General features: G+C 43.5%; 1 protein-coding gene across 1 annotated transcript in view; it reads left to right on the top strand.

Moving 5' to 3' along the window:
• The first annotated feature begins 3,888 nt into the window (after positions 1–3,888).
• The window catches only part of sema4f (sema domain, immunoglobulin domain (Ig), transmembrane domain (TM) and short cytoplasmic domain, (semaphorin) 4F), a 59,252-nt gene continuing 37,921 nt past the window's right edge, over positions 3,889–25,219 (top strand). Inside the window, exon 1 of the mRNA XM_084003703.1 lies at positions 3,889–4,697. Within this exon, the coding sequence (XP_083859829.1) occupies positions 4,604–4,697 (94 nt within the window). The 5' untranslated portion in view covers positions 3,889–4,603. The remainder of the gene's footprint in view (positions 4,698–25,219) is intronic.

Below are 25,219 nucleotides of genomic sequence, written 5' to 3'. Positions count from 1 at the left end.
AGTGGGAATATTGATACTGATAAATAGGTGCTTTCATTGCATTTCTATGGATGGTATTTTGGAGGGCAAGAAACAGTATGAAAAAATAAGTTATACATGATTTATATGTGTTCAGTTATTTCATGGGGTTCACTGTTCACTAGTTGGGAAAATTCCAAGATGGTGACGGCCAAAATGCCGAAGTCGAGGCGTCAACTTCTTCTATACAGTGGTGGTCTGGTAGTGTGACAGGAAACAGGGGCGTGGGGGCGAGAGAGGTTAGAGGGTGCAGGAAGAGAGAGAGAGGGCGACAGAAAATCAGGGTGCACTATATCTCGTCTTTAATTAGGGAAATGAAAGCTGTTAGCTAAATGAGTGTTTCTGTGTGTGTGAGAGTGCATTTGGCCCCTCTGGTCCCCCGGGCAGAAGTTCCCTGCCTTTGGTCCCCCCCACACACACACACACACACACTCACACACACTCACAAGCTGTTACTGAATAACAGAATTAAAAGCTATGACGTCGTGCATTACTTATCTAGTTAATGGATCAGTCACACATTTGCTAGATTTAATGCCACTTCACCAAAAACAATATTTTTATCTTTTTGAGCAAAGTCAATCGTCCCCATGGACAAGGTCAATGTTACGTGTGTGTGTGTGTGTGTTTGTCTGGCCTAATGCTGATCAAGAAGCAGCTGCTCAGGGATTCTGAGCCGTATAATTACATTTGCTGGAGGTAGCAGCTCGTCCTGTCTCCATCTCTTTCCTCTGATTTTCTTTTCTGTCATCCTCTTCACTCTTAACACTCCCTCAGTCACACACACACACACACACACACACACACACACACACACACACACACACACACACACACACACACACACACACACACACACACACAGTATAAAACCTATGGCCTAACCCACTGTCTGGCCTTGGTTGACACACATAAATGCATGTGCTCAAAATGTGTAAAGTGTGCACACACACGCATTGCAAACTTGCACACACACTCGCAGTACAATCAAAAAGACACATTTACAGGCTTGTTACGATGCATAAACAGACATGCACACTGACACAGATTAATTTAAGGGGTGCAGGGTCACGGATTGCAGCTTCCTTACATCAGGGTCTGAATATTAATGTGTGGGGACAGATAAGCAGGCGTGGCAATCCTTTTAGGGCCATACTGCTCTCTGGTTGGTGCTTCTGCTTAATTTATGCCAATCTGTACATCCACAACAAATGATGGTGGTTTTGTGTTGCGGTTTGAACCATGGTGGTTTGAAAGCTTCAGTCAATCCCACTGTCTGTTTATACCGCCTCATTTACTGAAATCTGGAAGAAACATTCTTGAATATCATCCATAGACTGTCTATAAGAAGTATTCGTCGTCATTGTGACATCAACCGTTGGCTGTGTAACACACGCTGTACGGGCATTAGGCTACTACTGTAGCTTCTAATGTACTGTAGTTACTAGGCTACTGCTGTAGCTGCTACTGTAGCTGCTACTGTAGCTTCTAATGTAGCTACTACTGTAGCTACTACTGTAGCTGCTACTGTAGCTAGCTGCTACTGTAGCTTCTAATGTAGCTGCTACTGTAGCTAGCTGCTACTGTAGCTTCTAATGTAGCTACTAGTGTAGCTACCTCAACGTCAGCTGAATGAATAACAAGAGACAAAAAATAAGGAAAATACATTAGAAAGCTGTATGTTTGATTTTTGCAACCCGAGGAGTCACCCCTGATGGCCAGCAGACAAAATGGAGAGAATACAAGTTTCAGGCACTTCAGCCTTGTTTTACTTTTCACAACTGGATGAGATTTGCTGTCTGATATGTCCATGTTTTTCAGTGCATTCTGTTCTTTTAAGCACTTGCTTCACCTGTCCAGCAGGGGGCAGCAGTTATCCTTGAGTTCAGCTCAAATAAGTTTCACAGATTGTGTAGACAGCCTCCTTATTTGCTTTATCCCAGATGCAGTGCAGTCGGAGGAGAGAGTAACTGACCCAGACCGGGACCTCCACACTGACATTGATTAATATACTTGCCACCCAGATGTCATGGGTTAAGGCAAGCGGGGGGCTTCATCTCAAACTGCCACTGATGAAGACATTCATAGTGATACTGAGTGATGTTTGGTCATTCAAAAGTCACTAAAGATGAGACATGCACAGTGTGAGCTTAATCAGGCTCGATTAGAAACGGCGCCGCTCACTTCTTAGCTCCAGTTGGCTTTTCTTTATCATCACTCGCTTACCTCTGACCCCTATCCTCCTCCCCCTTCCCCCCACTCCTCAAGCAAATCCTTTAATCCACGCTCCTCTGTGACCCCTCCCTTTGTCCCAGAGTTGGGGAACATGTCTGCAGCCCTGCCCTGTGAAATTGGCTGGTCAGCACTGCCAGCCACCCAGCTCTCCTTAGAGGAAGACAGATTGAACGGGAAGGAGAGTTTTTGCAGTTATGGCAGCAGCACATTCATCCAAAAGTATTAAAATAACATCACAAGCTTGAGCAATTTCTTTTGAGGCTGCAGTTTATTTTTTATCAAATAATTGTCACCACCTTAAATCACATTGACTTATATTTTTGAAGCACTTAAGATATAAATGTAAAAATAAAAAAACAGCACATGGCAGAAAACAGCCTCTCTGTGGATTATTTGTGTTTGAATTCGGCAGACCGTTGACCTCACATCTACTGTTTAATCATCTTTACTTTAGACGCTCCGCCCCCCCATGACGTCAGATGACTGACTGGTGGATTAAGGAAACCAGACCACAGGACTTAAAAGGAGCTGAGAGAACATTCCATGTCAAATGCTCACTCTTCAAACGGATATGTTGAGTGGTAACAACTAATTAATAATGTTGTAAAATCCTAAAACAGACAATGCAATCAACCTCCTGTACTTTTTATTCATAATGTTATAATTTACCATTTTACAGCCTTCACACAGAGTTTCTGAATGGGTTCCAATATTTCAACATTGTGAAGGGCAATCTAGTTCAGTCACGTGCACCTTGAAGCATTTGATCAGACTGACACAGAATTGAAGTGGAGCTTGAAATAAAAAAATGGCACATTGTTGACAGTCTTTTAACAATACATGCCAACGAATGACAAAATAATTAAATTCTTCATTTGTTTATATCAAAATCTAATGTTTAATTCTTCCTGGAAAATATAGTAATATATGACGTGTGCTTACAAAGCATTGGATGAGATGAAAATAATTGCGATTCACAATATTATCCCAATAATCATGAAAATATGCTTAAAACTAAAAAGTTACACATTTAGTTAAGAAACAAGTTTTTATTGTATGATCGGAAAAGAATAATCGTAAAATGATCGTCAATCATAAGGTCTCCCTGCAAAAATAAAGGACAAATTAACAATAAACAAAATTGCATGTACTTAAAATCAGGTTGTATTTTTTAATTGTCTACCATGATAGCAATCTAGACAGCTTCATGTCACTCGTGACAATATTTACGATTATACCGGTAATGAGAAATCACAACAATCAACTTAATGCCTGTGTCTTCATAGATTTCCATAGACTCGCCCCCTGATAGCCAGGAAAGAGAAGTTTGAGGCAGTTTAGTTTTGGCTTCACGTTTCAGAACCGGATGTTGCCGCCTGGTTTGGATCCAGTAGGAAGTGTTCCATTCAGCCTCAGACGTCACAGCAGCAGAACACAATGCAACCTACACTTACTCACTATAAACTTCATGGCATACTCTTAAAGAACCTCACAAAAAACACTTCCATTCACCCAGGAGTTGATTTGAAGAACAATAGGTGTGCACCTGCCGGCCGTGACGTCATCCGCTCACCTGTCATGTCGGCTATCCTCGCGCTGCCTTTTTCCGGAGGGCGGGACGCGAGACTGTCGGCTCCCCACTCAGTCAGCGCTCGCGCATAGTAGTAGCACACCCTCGCGCCGGTCACTCGACGCCCTCCGCAGCACTTTGCACCGAGCCAATGCTCGAGCTCCGGCGACACGGCGCGCGCTCTGGATATTCTTTCACTCCGCGGACCTAACCGTGATCTCCTTGTTTCATCTCCGCACATTATTTGAAGTGAACGCGAGCGGAGGTTGTGTTTGTATCCGCGGGACGCGCTCGGGGACGAGCTCGGCGACACCGGGGCAGGAGCGCGAGCCTCCAGCCTGTTGGAACCCGCGAGCCGAGACGTTCTTCCTGCACGAGATGACGCGACTTTGGATTACTTTGACGTCCAGTTTGTGAGAGAGAGACACCACCTGTGTAAGTAGCGTGTCTGCTGCTTCCTTAGATAATACGCACACGACGCCGCGCTGAGCGGACGCGTCCACTTCTCTGCGCTTTGTGCAGATTTCAGCTTCGGGGAAAGCGCGGACCTGTAGCAGAGGAGTAGGATACAATACTCCAGGAAGCATTTCTTATTATTTATTAATAACCCACAACTTATTCTACATTGGGTCGGGTTCTGTGACGTTTTGAACTCGGAGAAACCTGCGAACAGGATCCGGATCATGCATCACAGCTGAAACCACGAGTCCAGGACTTTGGTTTTGAAATCAGATCGGACGTACCTTCGCCTCCGTCCGGGACCAGGACGGGAGCCGAGCCATGAAGAGCCCCAGTGGTGCGATGATGATCTTGCTCCAGGTGTTGAGCCTGCTGTCCGGAGCCTCCTGGGCAGCGACGCTGGGCGGACTGGGAGGTGAGTGCAGCCGCCGAGGCGGACGAACACAAAACCTCGGGGCCATTGTTATGATGACACAAACTGAAGTGATATGTTTTTAAAAAGCAGAGTTAATGTGGCGGGTTACGTTCACTTTGATTATGATTTCTCAACGTGGTTACTACAATAGAATAGCTGACCAAAACAACATGCACGAGGCTGGTGCAACATCTGCAACTTCAGCATCGTGTGCAGCGTTGCTACTCGTGTCATCAGCTGAAAGGGCATCTCCGTGTGTGATCACCTTTGGCAGCGTTTTAACCCAAAGTTAACCCCGCATGTGTCCGTGGAGCTGCGCGCTGCTGCGCTGCTGCGCTCCGCCGCGCCGCTGTGACGCGCTCGGGGCGCGCTGCCAGAGCGCTGCCTTCCGCCTTTATTGTGGCTTGATAGATGGTGATGCTGGCGAAGCAAGCAGGTGCCAGACACATTCTGCTCAACGCCAACAAGTGCACAGACTGGACAGAAGACTGTTGGATCCATCCACGCACGTAGCAGCCTCGGAGCTTAAAGGGACAGTTCAGGCCGTTTCAGACCTGGAGGGCTTGATGCTTTTGTGGAATTTGTCTTTTCATTTGCCCTCATCCAGAGCAGGCAGAGGTCAGATCAGTGCTCTGCACGCTGGCAGTGGTTCAGCATGGTGCTCACTGTGAGCAGGGGCTTGAACATGTCCAGACTGTGGCTCTGTAAAAAGGTAGTTTTCTTTAAAAGCGGTTTGGTACACTGAATACTGAGGGACAAGCAGATCTGGACAGCTATATGTGGGAATGAATAGAAGACCAGCCCAGCTCTCTAACAAGCTCCCCCTTTGTGTCAGGGTCAGCAGCACAGACTCTCCAGCCTTCCTGTTTTCTGGAAATGGACTGACAGTTAAAATGAAAAACACAAAACGAGAGGAGACATCCATCACAACAAAAATAATAAGAAGCTTATGGGGCAGCAGAACATCTTTTTGTGACCCTTTTGAAGATCTGATTGCAGCCTCTCCTTTTGTCCACGTTTTGAATGAATCCTCTTTGTTTGCATGTGATACATCTGTACTATTGTTTTTTTTTTATTTCCATTATTTCATTCCCCTTTAAATCTGTTTTTGTTCTCTCCCTCTCTCTACCATGTGATGGTGTTTACACCCCGATGCAGTGAGGAGGAAAAAGATTTAGAGGTTGCGTCACCGTGGCCAACCATCGACCGTTAGCCTGTCCCGGTCACCTGACTCTATTAATGGGCTTTGCTCCACAGCTGCACTCTGCAGCACAGCTTATGTGCTTTAAACCGTTTCTGAATTTTCCAACCTGATTGATCCACAGCTCCATTCTGCGAGCCACTGTTGGCCGCTGATTCAGGCTCGTTTGCTGAATGAATGCAGTGTCTGTAAGTTAGCTCTGTATCTCCGCGTGTCATTACGCAACTGTAGCCTGTGGCACGCTGACCTCACAACCAGTACAGTAGAGAGAGAGAGAGACTCCACGAAACAAATGCAGATTAAGAAATGCGTCATTGTTCTGTATTTCTTGTTGCATTATTGACTTTTGTGCAATCAGATCCCTCAAAGCCTGCAAACATGCACAACTCTTATCTCGATGTAAGTCCCAACAACGTTCTAAAAGTAGGCGCCATCCTCCCCCGTGTGTGTGTGTGTGTGTGTGTGTGTGTGTGTGTGTGTGTGTGTGTGTGTGTGTGTGTGTGTGTGTGTGTGTGTGTGTGTGTGTGTATGTGTGTGAGATGCTGAACAGAGACTCTTATGTAAGGTACTCTAGTTATGAGCAACCAGTCAGGTGATGTGTGTGTTTGTCTGCGTGTGTTAAACTTAATTGTACAGTCATATAAAAGTGACACCCTGCACGGCTAATGCATGAGGCGGAAAGCTCTGGTTCTGAAAAGTGAAGTCGATGCTGAAGTGCCTTAAACCTGCATTCTCTGGGGTAAGGCTTCTAGCTGCTGGGCTGAAATGACCCGCTGCATAATGAAGTACCCCATCAGTGTGTGGGATTTTAGTCTCAAGAAATCCCAAACAAGCCAAGGTCTTCATAAGACATTCAGTATGTATTTTCTTTGTAGATATTTTAGTTATGTTCATTTTAAAATATCCAACATTGCTGATATCATTTATATGATGTGGAAAAACTGAATAAATGGTAGTTTATTTAATAAAAAATACATGTGTGTGTGTGTGACTGGATCAGAGAGGGCCCCTCATCAGCTCCAGTCTGTTTCACTGGTCTAGCAGCCGCTTTAATGCGCCTCACATGAAACTCATTAGGGTGCCGGCACACGAGGGAGGGCAGACTCCCAACGGCGGGCCGACTCCCACCGGCGGGCCGACTCCCAACAGCGGGCTGACTCCCACCGGCGGGCTGACTCCCAACGGCGGGCCCACTGCAGGTCCCGTTTCCAGCGAGGGAGAGGAGCTGCGTCTGATGTGATTGGGTCGGTTGGTTGGAAACGGTGCAGGTATATAAGCATGATGGTGCTGGGTCACCCGGTCTCCAGGTACTCTACACCTGCCTTTGCCTGCCTGCTCACCCAAACTGTACTTTGTCTTTGTTGGGAGTCAACAAGAGCTTAACACAATCTCTATTCCAACACGTCTCACTCCAGGAACTTTCAGTGATAGCAGACGTATTGTGCTTTTTCTGTTTCTGTGCCAACATTTGCACTTGGCTAGCGGTGAACTATGTGTGGGTGGATGGGAGTCCCATCGAACAAAGACTAATTAAAACAGGCTGGAAAATACAGTTCTCGCCTGGATTTCACTCCAATGTGTTGTGTGTGTGCATGCGTGTGTGTGTGTGTGTGTGTCTGTGTCTGTGTGTGTGTGTGTGTGTGTGTGTGTGTGTGTGTGTGGGGGGGGGGGGGTCTCATGATTTTGACTCTCCAGGTAATGCTGTTGCTGCACACTGCACACTATTAGCCAAACAAGGAAGCACCACATTCTAAACACAAGGGACGAGTGTGAAGTGCAACGGCTGCCAACATTCTCTGGATGCTGAGATGAAATGATTCCTGCAGTTCAGCTGAGTTTTCTTGGTCGTTTATCTGCGTCTCCCTTTGACTTGAGGTGTGGGAGAAGTGTGTTTTATCACTAACGGGGCTCATGGATTTGATGTTCATCTGATCACCCTTTTATCTCCAGCAGTATGAACAATCTTCCAAGAAGGGAGGGCAGTCATGAGAGAAAACGTTAATAAAATTAAAAATAAATAACATTTCAAAGCCAGGTGGCTTCTGCCAACAAGCTAATGTTGCTGAGGTGGATCAGTTATAACATTAGCTAGTTAGACTGTTAACATGCTACTTCTGCTAACATGCCGATGTTGCTAAGGTGGATCAGTGGTGTTATAACATTAGCTTGTTAGACTGTTAACATGCTACTTCTGCTAACATGCTAATGTTGCTAAGCTGGATCAGTTATAACATTAGCTAGTTAGATTAACATGCTACTTCTGCTAACATGCTAATGTTGCTAAGGTGGATCAGTTATAACATTAGCTAGTTAGATTAACATGCTACTTCTGCTAACATGCTAATGTTGCTAAGGTGGATTAGTAGTATTATAACATTTGTTAGACTGTTAACATGCTACTTCTGCTAACATGCTAATGTTGCTAAGGTGGCCCAGTGGTGTTATAACATTAGCTAGTTAGACTGTTAACATGCTACTTCTGCTAACATGCTAATGTTGCTCAGGTGGATCAGTAGTGTTATAACATTAGCTAGTTACACTGTTAACATGCTACTTCTGCAAACATGCTTATGTTGCTAAGGTGGATCAGTGGTGTTATAACATTAGCTTGTTAGACTGTTAACATGCTACTATTGCTAACATGCTAATGTTGCTAAGCTGGATCAGTTATAACATTAGCTAGTTAGATTGTTAAGATGCTACTTCTGCTAATGTTGCTTAGGTGGATCAGTTATAACATTAGCTAGTTAGATTTACATGCTACTTCTGCTAACATGCTAATGTTGCTAAGGTGGACCAGTGGTGTTATAACATTAGCTTGTTAGACTGTTAACATGCTACTTCTGCTAACATGCTAATGCTGCTCAGGTGGATCAGTGGTGTTAAAACATTAGCTAGTTAGACTGTTAACATGCTACTTCTGCTAACATGCTAATGTTGCTCAGGTGGATCAGTAGTGTTATAACATTAGCTAGTTACACTGTTAACATGCTACTTCTGCAAACATGCTTATGTTGCTAAGGTGGATCAGTGGTGTTATAACATTAGCTAGTTAGACTGTTAACATTCTACTTCTGCTAACATGATAATGTTGCTAAGATGGATCAGTTATAACATTAGCTAGTTAGATTGTTAACATGCTACTTCTGCTAACATGCTAATGTTGCTTAGGTGGATCAGTTATAACATTAGCTAGTTAGATTAACATGCTACTTCTGCTAACATGCTAATGTTGCTAAGGTGGATTAGTAGTATTATAACATTTGTTAGACTGTTAACATGCTACTTCTGCTAATATGCTAATGTTGCTAAGGTGGCCCAGTGGTGTTATAACATTAGCTAGTTAGACTGTTAACATGCTACTTCTGCTAACATGCTAATGTTGCTCAGGTGGATCAGTAGTGTTATAACATTAGCTAGTTACACTGTTAACATGCTACTTCTGCAAACATGCTTATGTTGCTAAGGTGGATCAGTGGTGTTATAACATTAGCTTGTTAGACTGTTAACATGCTACTATTGCTAACATGCTAATGTTGCTAAGCTGGATCAGTTATAACATTAGCTAGTTAGATTGTTAAGATGCTACTTCTGCTAATGTTGCTTAGGTGGATCAGTTATAACATTAGCTAGTTAGATTTACATGCTACTTCTGCTAACATGCTAATGTTGCTAAGGTGGACCAGTGGTGTTATAACATTAGCTTGTTAGACTGTTAACATGCTACTTCTGCTAACATGCTAATGCTGCTCAGGTGGATCAGTGGTGTTAAAACATTAGCTAGTTAGACTGTTAACATGCTACTTCTGCTAACATGCTAATGTTGCTCAGGTGGATCAGTAGTGTTATAACATTAGCTAGTTACACTGTTAACATGCTACTTCTGCAAACATGCTTATGTTGCTAAGGTGGATCAGTGGTGTTATAACATTAGCTAGTTAGACTGTTAACATTCTACTTCTGCTAACATGATAATGTTGCTAAGATGGATCAGTTATAACATTAGCTAGTTAGATTGTTAACATGCTACTTCTGCAAACATGCTTATGTTGCTAAGGTGGATCAGTGGTGTTATAACAATAGCTAGTTAGACTGTTAACATTCTACTTCTGCTAACATGATAATGTTGCTAAGATGGATCAGTTATAACATTAGCTAGTTAGATTAACATGGTACTTCTGCTAACATGCTAATGTTGCTAAGGTGGATCAGTGGTATTATAACATTTGTTTGACTGTTAACATGCTACTTCTGCTAACATGCTAACGTTGCTAAGGTGGATCAGTGGTGTTAACATATAAAAGCCAATGGCAGCTTTGTGGTTTCTGCTGTTCCTAATTCATCGCTGACTCCTCATTGATTTATCATTGTGTGTGGGGAAAAAATGAATATGGAATAAGTTGCAGAGACCAGGAGGATTTATCAGTCCAGTCAATCTGTCGAATTTTTTTAGTTTCGTTTTTCTTCACGTGACGGTATTCTATAAAAATGAAGACAATCTTTTTTTCAAATTTCTGACATTTAACTGCACAACATATTTTGTATTTCCGATACTATCGTACATTTCAACTTGTTTCTACTCAATGTGGACGCAGCTGTAGTGACGTATACATGATGTCCGCTCCAAAATAGTCTGTTATTTTTCTTCCCATCATCATATCATACTAACACTCATCTCCGTCTTAAGTGTAGTAGAACGAGCCTGGTGGTTCCGTGGGAAGGGAGAACGGCTTCAGGAAGGCTTTTGGTGGTTCCTTTAGTTTAGTTTGATAAGCCTAGGCTCGCTGCTGTCGACTGAGGAAAGTCTTTCTATCTAGACGTCTCTCTGGTCAGAAATACATCAAGTGGTTTCAAGGTTTCCACCTTTGCTTTTTAGCAGCTGATTCAAAACGTAACTTTGGCCTATCTCTCTTTTTTTGCTACTCAACTTTATTTTTCCGTTTTATGTCTCCTATCTTTTCGTTTTCCCTTGTTTTCTTTCATTGGCTTTTTTGTCTGTTATCCTCCAAATCCTCTCTTTTCTTTCCTTCTCTGACCTTTGGCTCTTTAAGCTAACACGAACGCTAACCCTAAACCTCAAACTAAGCTCAAGCCTCTAACGACAAGGCGTGGTTTTGGTCAAGTTTTACATTCAAGAAAATAGTGAATTTTAGTTTGGCTCACTCGGGGTTAGAAATATAACATTTATGAGAAGGTCAAATATGAAACGAATGATAGGAGATATTCAATTGAACTTAAACCAGAATGAGTCAAATGTGAAGGAGAGGAAGTGAATGAACGATGGATGAGTGGAGTAAATTCTCAGCTGCCATCAGCCTCCTACAGAAAATACTCTCTCTCCTTACGTTCGTCAGCAAAGTTCATTAGCTTCTCATGCGTTTCTGCTGATAATGTGCTCTCTGTGAGGCCACGACGTGGTCTCTGATCCCCACACGGACGTTAGTGGGCACACGTACATAGTTGTTCATGCCCTCGCCCACGTTGTTTGTGAAGGGTCGGCCCACACAGGCACTCCTGTGACTGGAGCCTGTCAGAGGAAAGGTCAAACCCAGTCAGAGGTCAAATGTCACACACACAGAGTGCATGCAGACAGATTCCCTTGGTTGCATTCCCAGAAAGATTTCATGATGGGGATATTTGGTGCCTTTTTGAGTCACTCCATATTCAGCAGCTCTTGTTCTGATACGTCTATCACCATGTGGTCTGACCGCAGTGAGCAGCGTAAACGCTTGGTGGCCGACGTCATGGTCGCCGACATCATGGTCGCCGACGTCATGGTCGCCCATCAAGTATGTCGGTTGGTGGAGGAATTCCTCCTTCATTCATTCATTCATTCATTCATTCCTCCATCCTGCCTTGTTCTCACTCCCTTGTTCATAAAAATCTTGTGAAATTTCATGACGTCAAATGCAGCTTTTTTTGGGAGTTAATGTCCAGAGCGTGCATGTGAGTGTGCCTAGCGTTCAGTGTGTTTTACTAAAGAAGTGATTGCAGTGCACGGCTCTAGCATAAAGCATCAACTCATCGGGATTCACTTCTGCTTCCTTCTCCTCCAACTGAAACCAATTACAATGCATCGAACCCGTTCAGCATTTAGACACAGAGGGGATCCTTGGTGAAGAGTTTTACTTTTTCTCAGCTTGTTCTATTTAATGTCTAGTTAAAGCTGCACCGTCCCAGAGGCATTATGAGTGAACATCATCTGATGAGATGTGCAGTGAGTTGGAGGACTGTTTCCCCTCTGAGAGGCCACGCTGTTCAATATTGCAGACAGTTGTCTGGGACTGTTGTCAATCCTATAAATCAGTATTGATTTTATTGCTCGCCAACTCAAGGTGAAGTAAAAGTGAACGTGATGGGACAGACAGAAAACGATGTAATGACTAAAGGAATTAGTGCTTCAGAGGAAAATGAAAACAGATCTGATGAAAAGAAATGGCTCATTCCTGGCCAACACCGAGCAGACAGACAGGAGAGGGGGTGCTACATGGGTGAAGACGAGGTCAGAGGTCACACGGGGTGACCTTGTCCACACTGAGTTGTCGACAGCATCCACTTAACCTGCTGGCTTCTTCAAGGTCACACGACGACGACATCCTCAGAGAGTTGGGGGACGTTTGCTCAGACTGATTGGAAGTCATCAATCAATTAGCTTTTCAATCCATCTCTGTGTTCCTCTGCTGCCTTTCTACATACGTGTGTGTGTGTGTGTGTGTGTGTGTGTGTGTGTGTGTGTGTGTGTGTGTGTGTGTGTGTGTGTTCAGGTCCATTAATGGAAAGACTGGAATGTGAAGTCACGTTTCTTGACTGTTGTTTAGATGTGTTCCACCTTTGATCATGAAACCTGACATTTGTAATACAGAAGTATGGATTGGCTGTATATGGATATATATGGCTGGATATGGATATGGTCATCATATTTAAGATGAATTGAGTATTTTTCACTTAAAACAATGTTCCTTCCAGTAAGTGATTCCAGTATGTTTTAGTGCCATTTTAAGAGTTTTCAGCACATATCGATTTTGGCCAGGATAATCTTGATGTGAAATGTTCATATTGTTCCATGTCTAGTACCGGTCCACCTTAAAGGTCGGTCCACCTTAAGTGTTCCTGAGCGGGAGCAGCCAGAGTTGGTTGAAATTGCGGTGTGATTCGTTTACATTTGAGGCTAATGCTTCTGTTTGGATCTGTGTCAGCGTTCAGGCCAAGGGAGGAGGGGAAGGAAGGAAACACACACACACACACACACACACACACACACACACACACACACACACACACACACAGAGCGCTCCTCTTCTCTCCCCTCTCATGAGTAGAATATACTTCCTTTGGCCCTTTCCTCCTAGACACACACAAACAAACACACACTTCATCTCACCACGCTTCGGTGTTTTGGCCGTTGATGTGTGTGTCTGCCTGCAGCGCCCTAAAAACCAACACGACGCCACATGAGCAGCATTGTTGTCGTCTCCGCTCGTTTCACAAGAGGATGTTTTAAAGTTGGACACGTCGTGTTTGGGAAGGAACTCCACACAGCAGCCAGCTAATTATTATAAGCTTAATTTAAATATTTCACCAATGAAGGAACACACTGATGTGACTAGATCAACAACATCCTGCAGAATATTAGCACAAACGTCTTGAGTACAGTATCACCCTGTGTCTGTTCATATGAACATTTCATGTCATGATTAAACTGGCTAAAATCATTTTGAATCACAGTATCCTGATAAAATCAAATCAAAATCTTATTAAAATGATCAAAATGGCTCCAAAACATACTGGAAGTGATTCCAGTGTTAAGAAGGTTCCTCTAAGAAACGGTTAGAAAAAAGGTTATTTTATGTTCTGTGAACTGCCAAATTCCAAGCAGAGTGTGTGAAGCAGAAGCCAGTAGGGCTTGGTTTATTATACTTGCTGATATATTAACAATGAATATACATTGTGTCCTGCAGATGTTATTAGCGGGCTCGTAAACACATGGGACACGTAGACGATGCCTACGCCTTCCCTCTGAACCGGAGCATCAGGCTGAACCAGTTTACAGTTGTAAACATGACACACTTTGCTTCAACCGGTTTCCAAACAAAGACACTTCAGCATAGATGGTGTTTGGTTAATGTACAGTTCAATGACGCTGGGAAAGTCTCTCTCTCTCACACACACACACACACACACACACGCACACTGCAGGGTGTTTGGTGTGTCAAGTAGAGCAAGTTACCCCTCCCACCATGATCAAGGAAACACACTTGGTCATAAAGTCAGCACAGCGACTCCCGTCTGGAACACACACACACACATACACACACACGTACATACACTAGTAGTCTTCAAAGAGAAGCTGAATAATGGATCTTCTAAATAAAAAGAATAAACTGATAAGGCCGTCTGAGGCTGCTGCAGTGCGTGTGTGCGTGTGTGTGCGTGTGTGTGTGTGTGTGTGTGTGTATAATGAACCCAGATATCTGTTTCCTCTCTCTATATTGGGCTTGTCTCTCTTTGGCAGCCTAGTAAATCAAACCACCTCTCTGCACTCCTTTCCCCTCTTTGTGTCTGTGTGTCTGTACTTTGGCAGTCTTAGTTGGCACTCAAACTCAAGGCCCGATTCTTACACACACACACACACACACACACACACACACACACACACACACACACACACACACACACACACACACACACACACACACACACACACTTGACAGTAAGGGCTACCCTGCTGTTCCTACTTTGTGTTTATTGATTGTTTCTGCCTGTGTGTGTTACTTTCTCTCTCCCCATGTTGTCTCCATGACTTGTTGATCTCCAGGTCTGCTTTTTTCATCATTCTCTTTGGGTGTATTGGCCTTCTGTCTCTTTCCTTTTTTCCCAATCTAGTGTGTGTGTGTGTGTTTGTGTGTGTGTGTGCTTTTAAGGAAAGCAGAGTCACACTGAGAACCTTAATGGCAGGAAACAGGCTAGAGCAAAACACAAAGGAGCAAACTGTCAGCAGGTCCCACTCTCTCACACACACCAATGTATGTAGACATTTAAACACGCCTGCACACACACACACATGCACATACATCCTGTTCTTTTTTGAAAGCATTTAAAAAGCTTGAATTTTTTAAATGTTGTATTGCCTGCATGTGTTACTAGTTTTCGAGTCTTTATGTGTGTGTGTGTGTGTGTGTGTGTGTTTGTGTGTGTGTTTGTTTCAAACCTCTCATTAAATCCCCCCCTCTGTCTCTCTCTCTGCCGTCCTCTCGGTTTCCCTCCTCTGCTCTCTTTATTGTGGGTTCTTTTAATTGGAGTCTGAGGTGGTAATTACAGGGTGGGTGGGGTTGTGGGGGGGGGGGGGGGGGGGTCTGGGAAAGGAGGAGGAAGGAGGTGGGAGGGGGAATTAGGAGGTAAGACAAAGATAAGAAGGCAGCAGAGGTGTGATGACAGAGCTACAGGGAGATGAGAGGTGAGACACCTGAACAAGAGGAGAGTTGTTGAGAAGTGACTGAAGTACTTCTTCTTCTACTACGTCAATACGGGTGGGAGTTCTGCTTTTTACAGGTGTGTCCGTTGATAAAGTGCTCTCGTGTTCTCTGAATTTTGTCGTTATTCACATGGTGTTCCCCCAGATTTTTGGCGAAAATCACATGATCAAATTTCAAAATCAAACCACAACCAGAGTCACTGCTGTTTGTGATTATGTTAAAAAACATGTTTTTACATATTTATTCCATGTATTCATCAGCTGTGTCCAAACAGAGTGAGCATGACAAAAAGACACTTTCCGAGAAATATATGATCACTGATCTGTGATAAACAGAATATTTAAAGTGGTGCAATATATGTCATTATTTGTGGATAAACTAGATTTAATCAACTTATCGATTAGTCAACAATAAATATCCTTTTGGATCCTTTTGAATTTGGAAGGTTTTACATGGCTTAGAGTGTTTAATTTGAGTGTCTTCTGACCAAATTGGAGTCTGGATTGTTGTTAGTGTCCAGCTCCACACTGACAGGAAACACGGAGAGGGTTCACCTTCTTCAGGCCTGTACACTTTTGAAAAGGTACTAGAATCCTTCCACTTTATTTTCTTTGTCTTTGTCTCAGCATTTTCTTATCTGTCTCTTTTTCCATAATTGTTGCATTCATGAAAACTTTCATTGTGTCCAGAGCTGCAAACTTGTCGCTTTTCGGCGACAATCGCCGTTTTCTTGGTCAATTTGGTCATTCACGTGGATCGTGTAGAACCGGAGAGTTTTCTTTTTTTTGGGGGGGGGGGGGGGGGGGTCCAGAATTGCGAACAATTATTGGATCATTCTTATAATTGACTCGATTAACGCTCGGTATTTAAAAAAAAAAAAAAAAAAAAACGCACATTGTATGATTTATGGCCGTCGGTGGCACCTGTAGTCTTGATCCAGAGGGAAGGTACGTGTCCAGAGGCAGCGGTGTGTCCCCGCGTCCCATTCATTGTCTATAGGTACGTGTCCACAGGGGCGATTTTAAACGCGAGTGGACGCGCCGCTTCCCAGTATTGCACGCTTGGTGGGTGCTCTCCTTTTAAACAACACATTTTTGCGAGCGTTCGTTCGCGAGGCGGCGAGTCGAGCCTGGCGCCTCTCTCTTATGCTAATCAGAGGCGCCGGGCTCGACTCGCCGCCTCGCGAACGAACGCTCGCAAAAATGTGTTGTTTGAAGGAGAGCGCCTGTCAATCATCCTCTAGTGGCAGCCCACCAAGCCTGCATAACTGGGAAGCGGCGCGTCCACTCGCGTTTAAAATCGCCCCTGTGGACACGTACATTGAAGGAGCGTGTCCACAGGGGCGATTTGTGAACGGCAAATTCACCTTCAAAAGACTGCCAGATGGTTCAGTCGATAAGACCAAAGTCATCTGTGCGTACTGTGGGTATGAAATGAGCTACCATAGAAGTACGTCCAGTCTGAGATATCACTTGCAAGCCAATGCACTTATATCCTAACTGTACTTATCTCCTGTTACACTATCTCCTGTGACATGTTCACTTTAACTGTTTGTGATATATTCTTATAACCCTGTTTTGATCCCATGTTTTGGTAAGGGGATATTTGAAGTGTTAAATAAACATTTTCATAAATCAAGTATATTTGCCTTATGTTGTTAAAAGTATTAAGAATGTGAAAAAAAATACATTAAGGTACATTTAGAAGAAAAAAAAAGTGCCAAAAAATGCGATTAATTTGCGATTAATCGCGATTAAAAAAATCAATCTTTTGACAGCTCTAATATATATTGTATTTAACGATTTATACTTATATTATACTATATACCTGACCTTTTTATTTTAATGTTCGCCTGCTTTGGCAAGGAGTAGGCCTATTAACGGTCACCAACCCGCAAATCGGCAGGTTGGTGATGTGACTCGTCAAGGCTAAGCGACAAAAAAAATAAATTGTGGCAGTTGTAAATAAAATATTTTTTGTAAGCCTCAAGGATGTTTTGACAATGATTTTTGAGAAAGTATGCTGAATTTTGTTAAGTCACGCTCAGACTAGTGTCATTTGCATAGTACCATCAAAAAAAAATCCCCCGTGACACTGTCACCTTTTTTCCTCTGAGGAGTTTGCAGGTCTGTTGTGTGTATATGGGTTTATCTGTGTGTGTGTGTGTGTGTGTGTGTGTGTGTGTGTGTGTGTGTGTGTGTGTGTGTGTAAGGGGACAGAAATGCAGAACCCTGTAACCTGTGTTAAATGAGATACAGTAGCCTCCCCTCCTCCGCTGTCTGGGACAAACACACATGTGACATTATTGAAAGCCAGCCGTGCTGTGAGGATACATTAATGCTGATCCACATTATCATAATTGAGGTGTCTGCTGAGCCTGCATGTGTAGTTTGTGTGTGTGTGTGTGTGTGTGTGTGTGTGTGTGTGTGTGTGTGTGCGCGCGTCCAGGGGGAATACAGAAAGAGAGAGAGGGTCTTTAGAGCTAGACAGACAGCATACTTTCATCTTTTAGTTCAACATTACAATGGAACACAGGCTGTCTAAACTGTGTGGTTGTGTGTGTGAAACAACATCATCAGGACTGATCCAGAGCATGTCGACTAGTGGTCGACTGATATGGGCTTTTCAATGGCCGATGCCAGCAGGGCGGCTGATCGTCGATCTATAATGCCGATATCATGTTTTACGTTGCACCTCATCTGTGCACATAATAAATAAAGAACCTTGAAATAATACTGAATTAATTAATAATAACAAATCAGACACAGAATTGCTATAGGGGCGGGCCCACTGTGGCTACAGACCTATTACAGATCAGTGGTGGGACCTCACTTCAGACTCGGGGTGTGAGTGGAACTGGACCGGTCCTTTTATAACAACAATGGCGTCCGCTTGCCGCATTGCCAGCCTCCTCAAGAGCCACCCCTGTGCCCCGGTGTTGATCGACCACTAATGTGGACATTACAAAGCACTACACAGGCGCTTCATTGGCAGAGATGGTTGCATCCCAGTAAGAACACATTAGGTGAGCTGTTGTTTGAATGGAGAGTGCAGATAAAAGCTCAGACAACAGTCATTAACTGAATTACAAAAAGCCATGATGAACATGAACTGGAATACATGGTAAAGTACTTGAACTGCACAAAAAGTCTAAATAAGCAGATCTATTGTGATCTCATGTGAAGTCACACCCAGGCAGCAGCCCCCGATTCTAAAGGAGAACTACACTCATTTTTCATGAGATGGACTTAAAGATCTAAAATTCATTCCAGATACACAATATTACCATTTCTCTCAAACATTGTTCACAAATCAGTCTAAATGTGTGATAGTGAGCACTTCTGCTTTGCTGAGATAATCCATCCCACCTCACGGGTGTGCCACATCAAGATGCTGATCTGACATCATGATTAGTGCACAGGTGTACCTTATACTGCCCACAATAAAAGGCCACCCTGAAATGTGCAGTTTTGTCTCACAGCAAAATGCCACAGATGCCACAAGCATTGAGGGAGCGTGCAATTGGCATGCTGACAGCAGGAATGTCAACCAGATCTGTTGCTCGTGCATTGAATGTTCATTTCTCCACCATAAGCCGTCTCCAAAGGCGTTTGAGAGAATATGGCAGTACATCCAACCGGCCTCACAACCGCAGACCACGTGTAACCACACCAGCCCAGGACCTCCACATCCAGCAGGTTCACCTCCAAGATCGTCTGAGACCAGCCACTCAGACAGCTGCTGAAACAATTGGTTTGCATAACCAAACAATTTCTGCACAAACTGTCAGAAACCGTCTCAGGGAAGCTCAACTGCATGCTCGTCGTCCTCATCGGGGTCTTGACCTGACTCCAGCTCGTCGCCGTAACAGACTTGAGTGGGCAAATGCTCACATTCGATGGCGTCTGGCACGTTGGAGAGGTGTTCTCTTCACGGATGAATCTCGGTTTACATTGTTCAGGGCAGATGGCAGACAGCGTGTGTGGCGTTGTGTGGGTGAGCGCTTTGCTGATGTCAATGTTGTGGATCGAGCGGCCCATGGTGGTGGTGGGGTTATGGTATGGGCAGGCATCTGTTATGGACGAAGAACACAGGTGCATTTTATTGATGGCATTTTGAATGCACAGAGATACCGTGATGAGATCCTGAGGCCCCCAATAAAGCAAAAAAATGCACATTTCAGGGTGGCCTTTTATTGTGGACAGTCTAAGGCACACCTGTGCACTAATCATGATGTCAGATCAGCATCTTGATGTGGCACACCTGTGAGGTGGGAGGGATTATCTCAGCAAAGCAGAAGTGCTCACTATCACACATTTAGACTGATTTGTGAACAATGTTTGAGAGAAATTGTAATATTGTGTATCTGGAATGAATTTTAGATCTTTAAGTCCATCTCATGAAAAATGGGAGCAAAAACAAAAGTGTTGCGTTTATATTTTTGTTGAGTGTAAGTCTTCATACTCCAGTCTAATTATATACAGGTATTATACAAGTAGGTAGTATACAAGCAATCAACATACTTAGCAGGAAATTATTCAACGGGACGAACACTTCATCAGTTATTTTTGGAGTTCCTGTTTCACACAGATCTGTTTTAACATTTTTTATTTTTTCCATCTGAAAGAAGCTCCTCCATTTCCTCTTTTGCTTTACATTTTTTAGCATGCATAGTAACTGTTTTGAGTTTAAATCAGGTGGCAGCCTGCGTTTCTGAATAGTGAAGCCAAAGATGAAGTGCCTTAAACTTGCATTCTCTCTACTGGACATCAGGGGACGACTCCTCTGGTTGTACAGAAGTCTATGATAAAATGGTCCTACTTCTCTCTTGATGTATTATCTCAGTAAACATTGTAAACATGAGTTTACCAATTAGAGATTATCAATCTCTAGTTTCAAGTCTTCTTCAATCCAGCATGATGTTCATTTAGTACATTATGGTCCATTTAGAGTCCACCAGACCAGAAAGCAGGGGATGCTTTAGGGGGCGGGGCTACCTTATGATTGACAGGTCCCAATGCTACTCAGATTAGGTCTAAAATTGACCTTGAATTATGAAGCTAACTTTGTTAGCAGCTTTACACCAGAATCCAGATGGATCCAGATCCAGTAAAGTTGCTGCTCTGCCGCTTGTGTTCATCAGTTCCACCTGTTACTCCTCCACAGTCCAAATAAGGTCACTGGTTGCAAAAATTTCAAGATCGCAACGGCCAAAATCCAAGATGTTGATGTCCAAAATACTGAACTCAAGGTTTCAAAACCGTAGTCCACAAACCAATGGGTGACGTCACCATGACAACGTCCACTTCTTGTACACGGTCTCTGGTCACACCCGATATGAAACGCTTTCATTCTGAAACTGCAGGACACTGATCCAAATGTGATTTAAAGTTCTCTACGTGACATCATGCCACAGAGCGTGCAGTCAGATGGCATCATGACATCACAGTCTTGGGCAATCTCATCAGCTTAAGTGCTTTAATAGAACGGCCCTCCTGTCCACATGGGAGCAAATGGAAATGATCCGTCCAGATTAGATTAATATCATGCTGACTGATTTGTTACAAAGGGCACTGAGGAAACGTGTACTCATGCATGTGGGTGTAGACACACTAAATGTAGACACACATGCAGACATGAAGTCGTGTTGTGTGTGTAGTCACTCTGAAGCAAACTGGAGATTTGAATTTGTTTCATATTTCATCGTGTCTTTCACTTTTTTTATCAATCAATTGAAGAAAAAAACAACCCATGATGAAATAATAATGATAATCGATCCGTTGTTTAGTTGCAGCTATTGCATGAATATGTAAAGTATAACCAGCTTCTTGGCTTGAACAAATTCATCCACTGAACTCATAGCATCGACTGGGCAGCAATCTGTTAATGGGGTTGTGTGTGTGTTACTGTGTGTGTGTGTTACTGTGTAGATCCTGGCTGTTGCACTAATAGGGCGTTGAAAGAAAGGACTTAATGCATTAAAGACACTAAGAGGTGATGTAGATTTATCCCACCCAAACATATGGGTCAGGTCAAACTCTGCTTAAGAGGGAATAAGCTTGCAGTTTGGAAACCTAATTGACTTTGATTAGAACTTTGTCTCCGGTGTGTCTTTGATTGTGTACTTTGGTGATATAAAGCTCTTGGTAGGGGTACGGGTACTGGACTGGTCTGAGCGGGTCCACGTGGGTCCTCTTCCCACAGCAGCTGTTTTCCAAGGAAGGTTGTGTGTGAGAATAGGAAGTGGGCTCGAGTCAGGTGACCCAGTTACACACAACTGGAGCGGTTGTGTTGTTTGTCTCTTGAGTTTTGATGAATGATTAACAGTATTAATGGCTCATTCATAGCGCCTAGGGAGCTGTTATGTACCCACCTGTTCAAACACAATAATGAGCTGCTCCGTGTACTCTGTGTGTCGCTAAACAGGATTCTGAACTGCAAATTATCCCTGTAATTGTAACATTAAAAGTCCTGTTTCAGCAGGTTGAATGACTCAGCTTCACTGAGAAGATATTTAACAGTCTAGTTCGTTGTTCTATGTGTTCAGAACATTAGAAGAGTTACACTTCAATCCAAAACCAAGATATTTTCTGCACTTAAAAGTGTTAAACTGCACCATCTGCCTGTGAGCACCCAGCAACAACGACCTCTTCCTCCCGTCCTGTGGTTGGACCCGCTGTGTTCCTGTGTTTGCTCTCTGGCATATGGGTGTCTTGTTTGTAGCGTCAAGTACAACGCGCAGCCAGCTGGCCCGGAGTCTGTTTTTCCTCACAAACACACGGTCAGCACCGTGTCAGTGGTGATGACAGTCGGAGGTGAAGAGCGGAGCCATACAAGGTGCTGCACTCATTTGGTTTTAAAGGCACAGCTCCATTAATAAGCTCTAAAAATGTCATTCCCATCGTTATTTATAGTGGACGGAGGTAAAGGGGCTGTGGCTATCATGCAGGCTGAAGGTCAACCAAGGATGGGATTAGGGCTGCAGCTATCGTCTCTTTTTGTAATCGAGTAATTTACAGATTATTCCGTCGATTAATCGAGTAATCGGATAAAAAAAAGAAAAAATCACGACATCACTACAAATACATTACGCCGGTATGTTAAATAAGCTAACATCAATGTTAATGAGGCTGAGTTTTTGCCTCAAGCATTTTTTGTAATGGAGTTACTTGAGTAACTCGTGTAATGGTTTCAGTCCTAGATGGAATAGATGCATGAGACTGGTGCATGTTATACACTGATGGAGAAATAGTGAGATAGAGTTTCTTACGTATTATAGAAGTAAGTTTCTCTTATTAAAGTTGTTTGAGGTCATTGATTAACTTAAAAATGTATTAACATGTGAATAAAGTGAGCTGAAGTTTGGCGCCTTGTTGACTTTCTTTATAACGTGGACTCCATGTCATGTTAAACGCCACAGTTTGTTTGATTTAGTCGGCCTGCCTGCTTTGCATTATGGATGAGTGAGTTTGCATGTCGTCATTGTTGTAGTTCAAACAGATGTATGTGGATTTGACTAACACAAGCAGCAGAACAGCTCCCTTACTGGATCTGGATCCATCTGGATTCTGGTGTGAAGCTGCTAACAAAGTTAGCTTCATAATTCAAGATCAACTTGACAGCTAAGTGTTAAAGTATCTTAGAAGCTAACTGCATTGTTAGTGATGCTGTGGTAGTATCAATCAGCAGGTAAGCCCCGCCCCTAAATCATCCCCTGCTTTCTGGTCTGGTGGACTCTAAATGGACCATAATGTACTAAATGAGCATCATGCTGGATTGAAGAAGACTTGAAACTAGAGATTGAGACCATAAACTCATGTTTACAATGTTTACTGACATAATACATCAAGAGAGAAGTAGGACCGTTTTCTCATTGACTACTTTATAATCAGACTTTGTTTTACAACCAGAGGAGTCTCCTGGTAACATGAACTTATGAACGGACCAGAAGCAGAGTTTGGGTTCAGGCATGCGGTTAGATGTTTTACAATATACACATTTAGTGCATGTTCATGTGTTTCTTTCCAGTGTTTCTTTTGGTGCCTTTGCTTATCTCTGTGTGTGTGTGTGTGTGTGTGTGTGTGTGTGTGTGTGTGTTGATGGCTTGTCAGCAGGCCAACCCAACCATTGTGAAGCACTCGCTGCTGTCACATTGGCCTCACAGCTATCAGCCACTGATAAAGATGTCAACTAACATTATTTTCATAACATTAGCGGTGCATGCTAAAGTTATGAAAATAACTTGGTCGTCTGGAGAGGAAACTGTCAGTAAGACGAAGATTAATTTTAGACGCACTGACACTGACTCCTAACTCACATCTCTATGGGAGCGTGTATTGATATATCTGAACATCATTGCTCTCTAAAGGTAAAAGTAAAGAGATACAGTTTAAATGCTTATATACATTATATAATACTTCTCCATTTGCACACATATACACACACACAGATGCACACACACACACAAACACACACACACACACACAGATGCACACACACACACAAACACACACACACAGATTCACACACAAACACACACAGAAAAGTTGATCAGCAGGTTGAAGTGCAGCTAACAGCCATTACACAGACAAAGCTTCCCTTGTTAGGTCTCACACACACACACGCACACACACACACGCACATGCACACACACAGATTGCCAGGAATGAGTTTAGGGTCATTAATCTTGCTTTGCTGAGAAAGGGCTCGAGCTTCAGGACGTCCTGTCCTGAAAAAAAAAAGATCTCGGGGTTGAAACTTCGATTTAGGACGAAATTGCAAAGAGAGTTGAAAGAATAATACCCTGCCACAGCGATGACAATGACTCCATGCTTTGTGTTTTTATTAAAGTCCTTGACATCATAAACGCACACACATACTGCTGGCTTCTGCCCTCATGATAACCATAGCAGCAACAGGGAACTGAACCCATGTCAATGAGCTAAGGTTGCTAATATTAATGATAACGTCACCACTTAGCTAACTGTTTATTTAACGCAAGCTAACCAGACACTTACAATAGCTGTGTCCCAATCCAGCGTCGGCAATCACCATGAAGGCCGTCCTATTTACAATGTGGCCCTCTTCCTGGATTTGGACCCAACCCATCCCAGGATTCACTGTGTGCCTGAGACAATTGTGTTTTAATCAAGGTGTCTAATCAAGGCGTCTGTGAGCGGATTACCAGCAGGAGATGAGGCAGAATACACTCTCACCTGAAATATATCATGGAGCAGATCCTCCATCCTAACATAAACTAAAAAGAATCAAAAATGACTTCTGGCTCCATTTTAATCGGATAACGTTAGGTACCTCTTCTATGCTCTTTCTTGTCAACTGCAGCTGGTTGCTAGGCGACGGAAGCGGCGAAGGTGATGCAAGCGTGAAATCGCCTGTAGACCAGACCATCTCATTTTGGAGATGTGGCCTTTCAAAGGACGAGGCTGTTGTAGACCATGTAGGACGCGTCCTCTGAAGGATGCATCCTCCAAAGGATGCGTCCTACGAAGTATGCATCCTTCAAAGGATGCGTCCTCTGAAGGATGTGTCCGTCCTCCAAAGCATACGTCCTCCAAACGATACGTCCTCCGAAGGATGCATCCTCCAAAGGATGCCTCCTCCAAAGGATGTGTACTTTGAAGGATGCGTCCTCCAAAGGATGCATACATCGAAGGATGCGTCCTCCAAAAGATGAGTCCTCCAAAGGATGCATTCTCTAAAGGATGTGTCCTCCAAAAGGATGCGTCCTCCAAAGGATGCATCCTCTAACGGAAGCGCCTTTCGAAGGATTCGTCCTCCGAAGGATGCGTCCTCCAAACGATGGGTCCTCCGAAGGATGGGCACGGAAT

The sequence above is a fragment of the Eutrigla gurnardus genome (genome assembly GCF_963514095.1).
Source record: "Eutrigla gurnardus genome assembly, chromosome: 23".
NCBI lineage: Eukaryota > Metazoa > Chordata > Actinopteri > Perciformes > Triglidae > Eutrigla > Eutrigla gurnardus.
The sequence above is the reverse complement of the archived record's forward strand: the minus strand, read 5'-3'. Positions and strand labels throughout refer to the sequence as shown.